This window comes from Tiliqua scincoides, chromosome 5 (assembly GCF_035046505.1).
Source record: "Tiliqua scincoides isolate rTilSci1 chromosome 5, rTilSci1.hap2, whole genome shotgun sequence".
In the NCBI taxonomy this organism is placed as follows: Eukaryota; Metazoa; Chordata; class Lepidosauria; order Squamata; family Scincidae; genus Tiliqua; species Tiliqua scincoides.
In genome coordinates, this window is record NC_089825.1 from 120,565,777 (window position 1) to 120,578,277 (window position 12,501).

Here is a 12,501-nt window from a genome sequence, read left to right on the forward strand (position 1 = left end):
TTGCTCCAGTCACATCCAGAGCCGTTCTGAGGCACACAGAGGCTGCGCTCAGCCTCCACAGGCCTCAGAAGAGCCTCTGGAGGCTTCAGGTTGGGGTGAATCTGACTCAATGAGGGTCTGGATGATCTGTGTTGAGCCAAATCTGCTGATCCAAAATCCACAGATAAGTAGGCTCAACCTGTACTGAGTGGTAGGAAGCAGGGACAGTTTGTTTTATCTGGATAGGAAACCAAAGGGTAGCAGGTGGCAGCATGCATGGATGCGTGATCAGGATTCCAATTCATTAGAGCAGTTTTCTTCAACCTGAGGGTCAATGATTGCGAAGCCCAATGACTGCGAAGTCTCATTTGAGGGGTCGAGGTAACCTTTCCAAGCCTGTGCAAAAGAGGGCTTGGATCCAATCCAATAACGGTATCGCCTTATCAAAACTGAGTTGTTGATATAATCCTGCACAGCCTCTTCTCGCTGTCTTGCTCCGCAGCTCCTAAGGCTGGCCCTGCTCAGTTAGCTACCTCACAGGGTTGTTGTGAAGATACAAAAGGTTGGGGGAAATGGGGCAGGCAGGGGCAGGCAATGAAGCAACGGATCGGAGAGAGGCGAGATCAGCAGTGGGTCCCCAGTGTCATACTTCATTCATTCATTCATTCGGGTCACGGCACAAAAAAAGGTTGAAGACAACTCCATTAGAGGAACTCTAAACCAGTCCTCTATTCAAAACATTGCCTGTGGCTCAGGGTTCCAATCGTACCACCTCCAGCCATGTGCCTGGCTTCTCCTATATAGGTGGGGCCCCAGTATCTACAGGGTATCCGTTCTCAGATCCTCTGAAAATTCCACAGGTAATTAAATCCACGATCAGCTGCACCTAAGCCCCTTCGGACGCCTTTCTGAAGCCCACAGAGGCAGGGCACATCTGCCCACTGCCTCTGCAAGCTTCAGAATGGCCGTCAGCAAAAAACAAAACAAAAAAGAAAAACACTACTTCCAGTTTACCGAAAAGGCCATTCGAAAGGCCGCAGAGGCAGCAGACAGACATGCCCTGCAGGTAACCTCTGCTGGATTCAGAAACCCCACTGGGGGGTGGGGACTGAAGCAGAGCCTCCAGAGGGCTCAAGTGGGGTCAAGTCTGGCTCACACAGATCTGGGGGGACCCGCGTTGAGCCAGATCCACGGATGAATAATCTGCATATATGGAGGCCCCACCTGTAAGTGCTGAAGCTTTGCTTTGTGCCCCACAAAATCTTTTCACGGACTTTTGTCAAAGATGCACAACTATTACGTCACAGAAAATCTTGAGCTACTATCTTAAACACCAGCCTGGGCTTGGCTTGGAGTGGGGGGAGGAAGGTAGTCTCTATGCCTGTTTTGTGTGCTGATATTAATAGCCTCTGCTTGGAATGCAAAGATTTCATTTTCCACAAACAAGAGCAACCGACTGGTGCTAGCTGAAGTTTCTCAGAAACATTCCCAGACAAAGTGTGCTTACCAGAGAGCCTAGTGAAAGCACTAGGCTCCCTGGTAGGCCCTCTTTCCTCAAGACGAATCTAGGAATCTGGGTTCTGGTCCTCCTGCCCAACTCTACACCTCCTCTCAAACACTGGTGACCCATAATGGGTGACAGTAAAAGCACACACCACGGTCCAAGACATTCCACAGCCATGCACTTTCCATCAGTCCTCCCAACCTGTAAAAAGATCCTTCATCAGGGGAATTGCAAATATTTGGAAAGTACATGCTTTGGAATCAGTGCACAATGCAGTGTGCCTTTTTTTTACCTGCTTGCTCTGGAGACTATACCTTCCAAGTATACATAATTCCTCTGATGGAACGGCCATCTGAGGTCTAACACATGGGTCATTTCAATTTGCAATATATTTGCTGGTATATTTGAATGATTTTGACAGGTACCAAAAACTGGTAATTTTGAATACATTTGTGTCTGCAACTTCCTATGGTCTGTTCTCTTATTATACTGAAAAAAAATTCAACTAGGCATCCTCTTCATTCCTAAAGCATTTGGAAAATGCCACCCACTTGCTTCCAAATATTTCTCTACAAGGACTAGAAACTTAAAATATAGAGAAGTACATGTTTCCTTGACAGCTACTAGTTTCTAAGTTAAAGTTACATTCTCTACTCAGTGGTAGGTTTGTTCCCCACCCCCTAACTTCAGATCCTCAGCCCTTTTTCTCTTTGGCCAATGCTTGGTCCATTTCACACTCGCACAACCAGTGAGACACCACTCCCCCCCTTTTAAAAAAAGAAAAAAAAAAGAGAGCAACTCACAGTCCCATGCCCGCCCACTATTCCATCTATTTGTGGCTGCACCTTGGAAACTGGTCCCTCACTCAACTCCCAGGCTTTTTCAGTATCTAGGGAACAGTAGTTTTCCGAAACAGGTCTGGCACTCCACTATGTTCCTTGCTGCCAGCAAGCGATCCAGTGGGGCAGCCTGGCAGAGAGGAAAATGTCTCAGACTCTGGGAAAACAAGGTGAGGGGAGGCCTCATGGGAAGAGAATGGCACCTACTAATGCCAACCAGGCAGGCAGTCTGAAGGCAGGACTCAGTTTAGCCTGGAAAAAAAGCCCCCAAATCATGTCCTTTTAGCCTGTGTATCAAACTCAAATGGACAACATCAACTACAACACAGAAGTTGATTGGGTGGATTCTTCAATGAAAAAAGTACCTCTGAGCATGTTCGGAGAACTGGCTATGGCTGTGCCATGCAGATACATGAGCAGCAACTAAATGAAAGAGGCTGATTCAGCAACAGGATGGTAAACCAAGTGTGTGGGGGATCACCAGCCCATTCACCATGACAAGAGTGGTGATCAAAATTGGGAGGCCCGTGGAGAAGAACCATTTCTGCACTGCCACTTGTCTCTAAGTTTAACTGAATTCACTGAAAGTCTCATGCCACCTGTGTTTCAGCAGTCTTCCTGCTTGTCCCATTGCTCCAGTATCTTGGGGGATCCAAGAAGCTGACCGGGCTCCACACTGCAAGGAAAGATGCTTAGAGGCTATTGTGTCTACCAACCAATTAGGGTAATCTCTGCTCCCCACAGAACAACACTCAACAGGAACATCAGCTGCCAAATGGAGATTCCCCAAGGCACTCTTGAAACCCTCTAATTCAACCAGGTTCCAGGGATGCACCCTTTTGAACATCCCAGTCTCCAGTGCCTGCCTCATCATTAGCTCTCAATTACCAAGCAGTCCCCTCTTACATGGGAACAGGCTTCACCCTATCCTCAGACCAGATCTACACTCTTCCCTGCCCCCACCAAAGTTTTGACAGATTGGTGTTTGGAGATGGTGGGAGGATGGAGACCAGGGCAAGAAGCCAAGCAGCATCAAGGGAATGAAGTAATGGAAAATTAACCAGGAGCGCGGGGAGGATGAGGAAAGAAAGCATGGAAGGGACAGCAGCCCTCCAATCTCCTAATGAGAAACCCAGGAAAAGATACAGTGTAATTTATTTCAAGTCCAGCCAGCCTTCCTTGCATACTCATACAGCACAAACTCCGTTGCTAAATCCAGTGGGAGCTGCAAGGAGGGATTCTACACAGCAGAAAAATTATACCTTTTATAATCCTCAATAATGCCAGCCTCGTAGCCAAATATTAACTAATTTGTTCCTGGAAAACTGAGCTTCTTCCCCATCTATCCATCCAGGAAAAGGACCCCCATTTCCTCAATGTGCCACCCCTTCCAAAACCATTTCTAAGGGCTCCATTTGTTATATCTAGGGGGTATTTTTGTTTAAACTCCCTACCTTAGCCTAGATTGTGGGTCAGCTTCCATTCATGGAGAAATACTGGTAGGGTGACCAGAATGCTGGGCGTGGACATGGGAGAGCTGGGTTCAAAATTCTTCTCAGTTTACAATGTTCACTGAACGAGCTTGCACAAGTCACATTCCCTCTGCATAACCCCAAGGTTCTTGCGAGGACAGAGTAACAACTGAAAGCACACCACCCTCATCAGCTTGTGGGGATGGGGAAGATATATAAAGGCTATAAAAATATTCACAGCCAAACAGGATAAAAATACCAGACTGTCTCTAGAAACGCAGTTTATTATAGGAAAGACACAAGAGAAGATCAACTGGATCTAGAAGAGTTCGTTTAGCCACTGGAAGATTTCAGCAGCACAAATGGCCAGATTTGCTGCTTTGGCTGCTGTTTGCCAGTAATGTATGACATAAAGGAAGAAGTCTAAGGAATCAGCAACACCAATCGTGGGAGAAGGAAAAGAAATCAGATATGCGCTCAGAGTCCACACCAGCCCTACGCTCATCCGTAATGCAGAACTCCCAGACAATCTGAGATGGTTGTGCATTACCACCAACTACTCAGTCCGCTTCCCCTTCTCCATGTGCAAAAAGGAGTTAACACTCTGCTTTCACTTCGCACAAACCACAGTTCCACATTATGTACACATTCCAGGAACTGCGGTTTGTTTAGTATTAGAACAAGCCAGTCTTGCCAACTTTGCTTTCGTGAAAAGCTGTATACTGTAATATTTTGGCTTGTTCCCATCCTAGTTACATAAACTGGGACAGAACGGAGGAGGCAATATGGAGGAAAGGACAATGGCAGACGAGCCACCATTTTGTTGTCTGCTGTGCCCCCCCTTCCTTTTCCAATCCAAAAACTGGAAGGAACAAAGGCTGGTGCATCACCAGGAAAGAGGGAGCAGATCTGGCACACTGCCTTGGGCGCCAGAACATCATGAGCTGGTCCTGGGAATCTGAAAGACCGGGGAAAGCTAGCCTCTTTTTCATCAGCATGACTAGCATGATACATGGGACAAGAAATAATTGTTTAGCCAGCGTTTCTCAATGTTTGTCCCTCACCATATCATTTCACACCTATTGGAAGTACCACCAGATGCAACTGGCAGTGGTAAGAGAATCAGTGTGGACGGGAGGGCTTTTTTGAGTACATGAAAAGTACATGTTGGAGCTCTGCCTGCCAGGTTTCCTACAGCTGCTTGTCACATTACATTGCTGGTCTCGCTGCCAGGCGACAAGGGTCTGGAGATGCTGGGTGTACCACCAGGCACCTCTTCAAGTACCACTGGTGATACAAGTACCACTGGCTGAGGAACGCTGGTTTAGTCCAATACATTTTTGCAGACATTTTTGAGGTTGACTTAATGCACCAACGCATCCAGAAACTTCAGCAGCATTCTCTCAAAAAACCTCAATGCAGGAAGAAGCTTACATTAAGTTAAGAGTTTACAACTCCACACCAAACGTCTGAAGCTTACATTAAGTTAGGAGTTTACAACTCCACACCAAACGTCTGAGAGCCACACTGCCTACAAAGTATCGGCGTTCACACAGCTCACTCAGTCCTTGAAACAATAGCTTGAAATGGGAGAGTTCCAAAGTCATTTTCCACCTGGTCAGGGTGAAAGACTGCCAATTTAAGGAATGGTGGAAGCATGAACTTTTTCCCCATGTTGAATGCATGCTTACGAGTTATGGGGGGGACTATCTGCACAAGCGTCTTACACTACAGAGCCAGGGATAGTGAAATTTAACCACCCACCAGGAATGGGGGACAAATGACTTTTGCTCACTAGAAGTGATTTGTACCGTCTAGGTGAAAGATGGAATCACATTCCAAGACTGTCTCAACACAATCCTCCTGGGACATACAATTTGGTACAAATCCCTAATATCGTCTGTTAAAAAATTTCAGTCAAAGGAAGACTTTCTAGAAGAACAGCTGTCAATCACAACACCAGCAAGACAGATCATTGATGCAAGTTCATATAAAAGCAGCATTTATGCGCACAACATAGAATTACTCAGGAAATTAATCAGGATTAACAAAACTGGCACATAGGAAAGAATGCAATGTCAGGCCGAAAGCAGTTGACTAGTGCTTTGCATCCTCAAAGGATAGACCCAGGATGCAAAGCAAGTCTCCCATTAATTAGGCAGCCTCTCCATTAACATTTCTCATGCAATATAGTTTTCTGCCACATCAGAGAGTCTAGCATGCAAATTGGAAAATTATCCAGCCTTTGCTTTTGTATCACTTGCTGATGTTGCAAACACTGTACTGTTACACATGCAAACTGAATCAGCAGATGGCTTGCAAAATGAGAACTGACAGGACTCAGTTTTACTCCCAGAATTATCAACACTGAATTGAGTGCACCTGCCTCTAATTCCAGATGTGGGTGAAGCACAGCTGGTGATAGCTGCTTAGATGGACACTCTGGACATGCTGAGAGACAGTTTCATCTCCTTCTACCTCAGAGCTGCATCCTGGCACAAAAATAAGGGGCTAGAACAGCGATTTTCAACCAGTGTGCAGCGGTTCCTTGGTTCACAGGTGTGCTGTGGGAGGGTCATTATTTGGCCACTAGAGGATGTAAGCCCCCTGCAAGTAACACAGTGTGCCTTGTCAACTGTGAAAACTGATGATGTGCCTTGATAATTTTAGCATCTTGTCAGTATGTCATGAGATGAAAAAGGTTGAAAATTGCTGGAGAGAAGCTCTGAGGAATAGGGCTGCCAGAGTCCCTTCATAGAGCACAGCCCTGGTTTACTTAATAAACCAGTGTCATGGGGAAAGCACTTATTACACACTCAGGGGCAGTACTGTCACACATCCCAGAGCCAAGTCCTGGCATCACTGACACCACACATACTCAGAGACAATTCCATCACAGCTGAGTATCTAATTAATTCCATGCCAAGTCTCAATACCATGGGGGAAAGATTCCTTCGGGGAAACTATCTTCAACCTTTTTCATCTCAGGGCACACTGACGAGGTGCTAAAATTGTCAAGGCACACCATGCTGCTGGTAGGGGGTTCACATCCTCCAAAGGCCCAACTAATAAATGACCTCCCCTCAGATTCCTGCAGCACACCCGTAGACCATTTGAGGCACACCAGTGTGCCACGTTTAAAAATTGCTGCCTCAAGAGCACAGGAAGGCACGAGGTGAGGAAGGCACCCTCTTCCTAACACCCTATTCCCAGAACCCAGCAAAAGAGCCGAAAACGGGCAGTGTACTTAAGAGGGAGTCACTCTGCACATGCTCAGAAGCACCATTTCATTCCCAAGGGATACTGCCCCCCTCCCTGGACGCTGCTCTGGAGAGTCACTCTGTACATGCTCAGAGGCAACCTTTCACTGACAAGGAATGCTACCCTGAAGAACAGCCGCTCTGCACATTTTCAGAGACACACTCTCATTCCCAAGGGATGCTGCACTGAACAGTCGCTCTACACAAGCTCAGAGGCACACTTCCACTCCCAAGGGACGCTGCCCTGAAAAAAGTCACTCTGCACATGCTCAGAGGCACACTTTCGCTGCCAAGGGACACTGCCCTGGAGAGACTGCCACTCTAAACATGCTCAGAGGCACACTTTCACTGCCAAGGGATGCTGTCCTGAAGAAGCAGTCACTCTGCACATGCTCAGAGGCACACTTTCGCTGCCAAGGGACGCTGCCCTGAAGAAGCAGTCACTCTGCACATCCTCAGAGGCACACTTTCGCTGCCAAGGGACGCTGCCGCCCGCCCTCCCCGGGTGCCCACCTGGTGCAGGGCGCTGATGCCGTCGGCGTTGGTGCCGTTCACGGCCCCGGGGTCGGCGCTGAGCATCTCCCGGGCCACCTCCAGCTCGGCGCCGGCGCAGCAAGCCAGGAACTCGGCGGCGGCCTCGAAGCGGACAGCGCGGGGGGGCCGGTGCCCGCCGGAGCCGGTCCCCGGAGAGGGCGGAGAGGGCGCTGGGCAGGGCGGGGAAGAGGAAGCCGCCGCCGCCGCCTCGGCCTCCTCCCAGGCTCGGAGCTGTTCCCGCCGCCGCGCCCGGGCGCCCTCCCCCTCGGACAGGGAGAGCAGCGGCGCCGCCATGTTCTCCTCCTCTGGCCGCCGCCAGCCCGGCTGGGCGGCCCTCCGGCCCAGCGCTGCTCTCGCCGCAGGAGAGGAGCTGCAGCGACGCCTCCCGGCTTCCGTCCCGGAACCGGAAGGAGCAGCGCCGCCGCGTGGCGCGACGGGAAATGGAGTCTGCGCCGCTCTCCTCGGGTGCATGACGGGAAACGGAGTCTGGGTCTAGGCTGGAAACGCCCTCACAAGAGGGATGCCTGCCGCGTGCCCACAGAGATAGAAAAGACTAGAGTCACATTCACACCCTTAGGAGTGCCTCCTGTATCCCACAGTGGCCCCCAGATGCTCAGGGAGCACACTAGACAACATGAGACCCGTATCTGAGCCAGATGCCGTGGCCACACCCTGTGGCAAGGAGTCCCACAGACAAATCACATAGGAAGAGCCCCACTGGATCAGGCCAAAGAGGGCCCATCCAGTCCAGCCTCCTGTATCTCACAGTGGCCCACCAAATGCCAGACTTGCATCTGCCAGTCCCTTGCATCTGGCATTCTGAGGTAGCTCACTTCTGAAATCAGGATGTTGCACACACACCCATCATGGCTTGTAACCTGTGTTGGACTTTTCCAGAAATCTGTCTCATCCTCTTTTAGCGGCATGAGCACCGGGCTACATGATCATTAGCTACTACACCACTGTGTAAGGTTTTCACCCTAGAGATCCCAATTGTTGGCAACCTTCAGTCTCGAAAGACCATGGTATCTCTGAAAGGTGGTTCTGGAACAGCGTCTAGTGTGGCTGAAAAGGCCGACTCAGGAGTGACAATCCCTTCCACACTGGGAGCAAGCACAGTCTGTCCCTGGTCTGTCTCCCTGGCTATGGGCCTTCCTTCTTTGCCTCTTAGCCTCAGACTGTTGGCCAAGTGTCTCTTCAAACTGGGAAAGGCCATGCTGCACAGCCTGCCTCCAAGCGGGCCGCTCAGAGGCCAGGGTTTCCCACTTGTTGAGGTCCACTCCTAAGGCCTTCAGATCCCTCTTGCAGATGTCCTTGTATCGCAGCTGTGGTCTACCTGTAGGGCGCTTTCCTTGCACAAGTTCTCCATAGAGGAGATCCTTTGGGATCCGGCCATCATCCATTCTCACGACATGACCGAGCCAACGCAGGCATCTCTGTTTCAGCAGTGCATACATGCTAGGGACTCTACGCTCACAACAGGAGAGGAAACTGAACACTTTCCACATGCGCTGCCTCCGATGCATTCTTGGCATCACCTGGCAGGACAAAGTTCCAAACAACACAGTCCTGGAATGAGCTGGAACGAGCTAGAGATGCCAATGGATGGAGCAAAACACACAGACTCGGAGAATTTTGGCCAATGGCAGTTTTCACTGTCACCAGAAGTTCAGGCTTCTTGTCACTCTAGTCTTTTTATATCTCTATGTGAGTGCCAAGACAGGCATCTTTGGACCATTGTTTTAGGAAGCCCTAGCAGTCTTTTCAACTGACCACTGCATGTTGCAGAGGATCCTGGGAATGCAGAATTTCTTGGGCGCACAAATCAGGCCAATGGCCAGGTCTGTTGGGTTCCAGCCTCAAAATGAGAGTGAGCTTTAGAATACACCCAGCACTCCACTATGATTGTGCATTCAAGTACAAGATTGATAGTGGCAAGCAAGGGACCTTGCAAGAAAGTTTCTTTGCCGTGACTTTTCTTCTCCCTGAACAACCCATTACTTGCAAAACTTGCAGAAAGTTCCACGTTGCGCCGGAATACTGTTTGAACACTGCTGCTGCTGCACTGCGTATTGCTACTCCTGTTGTCACAAGACGTCTCTAGATTCTTCATAATGTTTTGGAAAATTTGGCCGCTAAAGACAGAAGACGCTGCTATTTTGGGAACAGGAGCCAAAGGAATTGAGCCTGTATGCAGCGCACACCATTTATGGGTTGTTTACATGTGTACTAATTCATTTTACAGCACATTTTCAGAAACAGACTACAGCTTTGCCATGCATTCCTGTTCAGGAGTCTCACTGACTTCAGTGGAACTTACTCATTGCAGCCTATATACAATTGCAGCCTTACAGCCCAATCCTAACTTGTGCTGGAACAGGCAGGCCAGCGGGCCTGAGCTGTATCCTGTGCAAGTTTGGGACCGAAAGCAGGGCAGCTTAAGGCAAGGGGAATTGAGTCACTTTGCTCCGTGTCGCGCTGCAGCAGCCCCCATGGGTCTGCTTGGATCTGAGCCACCTCAGGAGGTGGCCAGAGACTGCTCTGGGCCACCTGAACAGGACTGCATGGCAAAGCTGTAGTCTGTTTCTGAAATTGTGCTGTAAAATGAATTAGTACATGGAGAGTTAGATGATAATGTAGAGGTAGGACATGTTGGAGTATAGAGCTTTGAGAAATCCAACCATTCTGTTTTCCTATGCCTGGCCCCAAAAGCAGATATGCAGAACATAGCTGCACAGTCATTGTCACCTCTGGTTCCCCGTAAGAGTGGGGGAATTGTACAGCCCATTGTTTTGCTTTCCTGGATGCAGAGGGGGTGATACTCAAGTGTAGGGATAGAAGCAAATGGGTAGGGGCAAGTGTGCCGGATCCTGACCCCCATTACCAGGTGGCCTACCCTACCAGGAAAAGTGTGTTTTCCTGTACTTAGGCAGGAGACTAAGAGCTCCAGCTCCAGAGGTGTAATCTGTAAACTGTAATCCAGTTCAGCTCCAGAGGTGTAATCTGGGCTTACAGCATTTTCTGCTTAGGAAGAAAAGGAGCAGAATACAAGACATGTTATTTGTTGTCTACGATGTGGCGAATGAAACAATATGCAGGAAGGGGGGCATATATTCTTCTCCAAGTAGACCAGGGAAACACAGTGGTGAAGGTCTGTGGGGGGGGGGGAGGTTAGGTCACAAAAATTTCAGGTGTCCTGTAAGGAAAGCATAAGCACACAATACATGCTTTTGTTTCACGTGTTGGGAAGTAAACAAGGTGATATGCAGATAGGTGAGAAAGAACCTACAGAAAGTCTGTACTGTAAGAACTGTACTGTAAGAAAGAACCTACATCACCTGCAGAAAGTCTGTACTGTATACATCTTGTTCCACATAGATAGGCAATGTCCAGTTCTGCAATCAGGACTCAGCAGTTTCTCCTTCCCATTTTATATTTCCACTTTATGTCATTCTCTTCCCCCCCCCCCCGGTACTTATTAGACAAGGCATGTTTGTGTACTAAACAAGATGTCTAAAGCTGCATCCCTGGGGCTTCTGTAGTGGTCCGACTAATCTGTCTTGGTGAGTTCCACCACCCAGTTTGCAATCCTGGCTGGCCAGGGTTCAAACAGTTCAAGCTTCGCATTCAGTGTTATCCTTTCCAGACATGCCCGGGTGGCACAGCCAGCAAGCACTCTGGTGCAGCTAACTAAGGCAGCCCTGTTTCTCTGTGCATTGATGTTTCAATATCCAAAATAAACTCCTGACCTTATTGTAGAGGACTTTATAGTCTCACTTATCCTATCGTTCTATCCTAATCTTCTGTTATGTTCATTCCTGTTAGTGATATTTGTTCTTATAACTCTGCTACACTCAGTTGCTTAATGGCTCCTGCTCTGCCAAATGAGTCTGCCAGTTCTCCTTAGCTACCCCCATGCCTGGAGTTCCCTCAGTGCACAGCGCCACCTTTCGCTCTGCATCTTCTTAATACCCATCTCTTCTGCAAAAGCCTTTGGCTGAAGCCCATAAACCAGTGGTTCCCAAATTGTGAGCCATGGCTCCCCAGGGAACTGTGGAAACCAGCCAGGGAAGCCGCAGAATCCTAGCAAAAAACCCACTATCCTATACAACATATAGGATCGTAACCCTATTGGGGAACCGCAGCCAATGGCCCAGTAGGTCAAGGGAGCCGTCAGCTGAAAACGTTTGGAAGCCACTGCTGTAAACTGATCAGTGCCTGAAATGAGGTGAAGGTTTGTTGTAGCACATTAACTGTGCACCTTGGCTCACAGAAAAGGGACAGTGAAGTTGGTATTATGATAGTGGCCACAGCTATTCAATGGCAAGGTTGTGCTACTTTATGTGTCGACCAGGAGAGGGGCAGATGCAGTGGTGTTGCTAGGGGGGTGCGGGCCACACTGTGTAACGTGCACACTGTGTAACGTCAAATAATATGTTATATATATGCAACATGTTATATATATGTTATAACATATATAACATATATATATATATATATATATATATATATATATATATATATATATATATATATATATATATATATATATATATAATTCGTTGCAGAATTGCATGCAGAATGCAATGAAACAAACCAGGTTGAAATATCTCTATCGTAAAAAGTTATAGCCAAAAAACCAGCAGGGCAGGGCGATGACACATCACCACACGCATCACCCAGGGCATTGCACTGTATGGGAGGAAGTCCATCCTGGGGGTGATGTGCTGGCCTCCCGTACTGGGTGACTCAAACCCTAGTGATGCCACTGGGCAGATGCACAAAGGGTTGAAGATGCTGCCAAGATCAAACTTTGCCAGATGTGCTACAGAGAGCCAAATGAAACATTAACCTAATGGAGTTATTAAGAAATGTGTTAATGGCTAGAAATGTCAATTTTTTAACAGAAAGCA

The 12,501-nt window shown here is 48.3% G+C and overlaps 1 protein-coding gene across 3 annotated transcripts in view; it reads right to left on the reverse strand.

Annotated features, from left to right (window-relative positions):
• Positions 1–7,987, reverse strand: part of PPP1R12C (protein phosphatase 1 regulatory subunit 12C) — a 39,224-nt gene extending 31,237 nt beyond the window's left edge. For all 3 annotated transcript variants that reach the window (XM_066627462.1, XM_066627463.1, XM_066627461.1), the window contains exon 1: positions 7,568–7,987. In XM_066627462.1, the coding sequence (XP_066483559.1) occupies positions 7,568–7,882 (315 nt within the window). In that variant the 5' untranslated portion in view covers positions 7,883–7,987. The remainder of the gene's footprint in view (positions 1–7,567) is intronic.
• Positions 7,988–12,501: the final 4,514 nt, after the last annotated feature.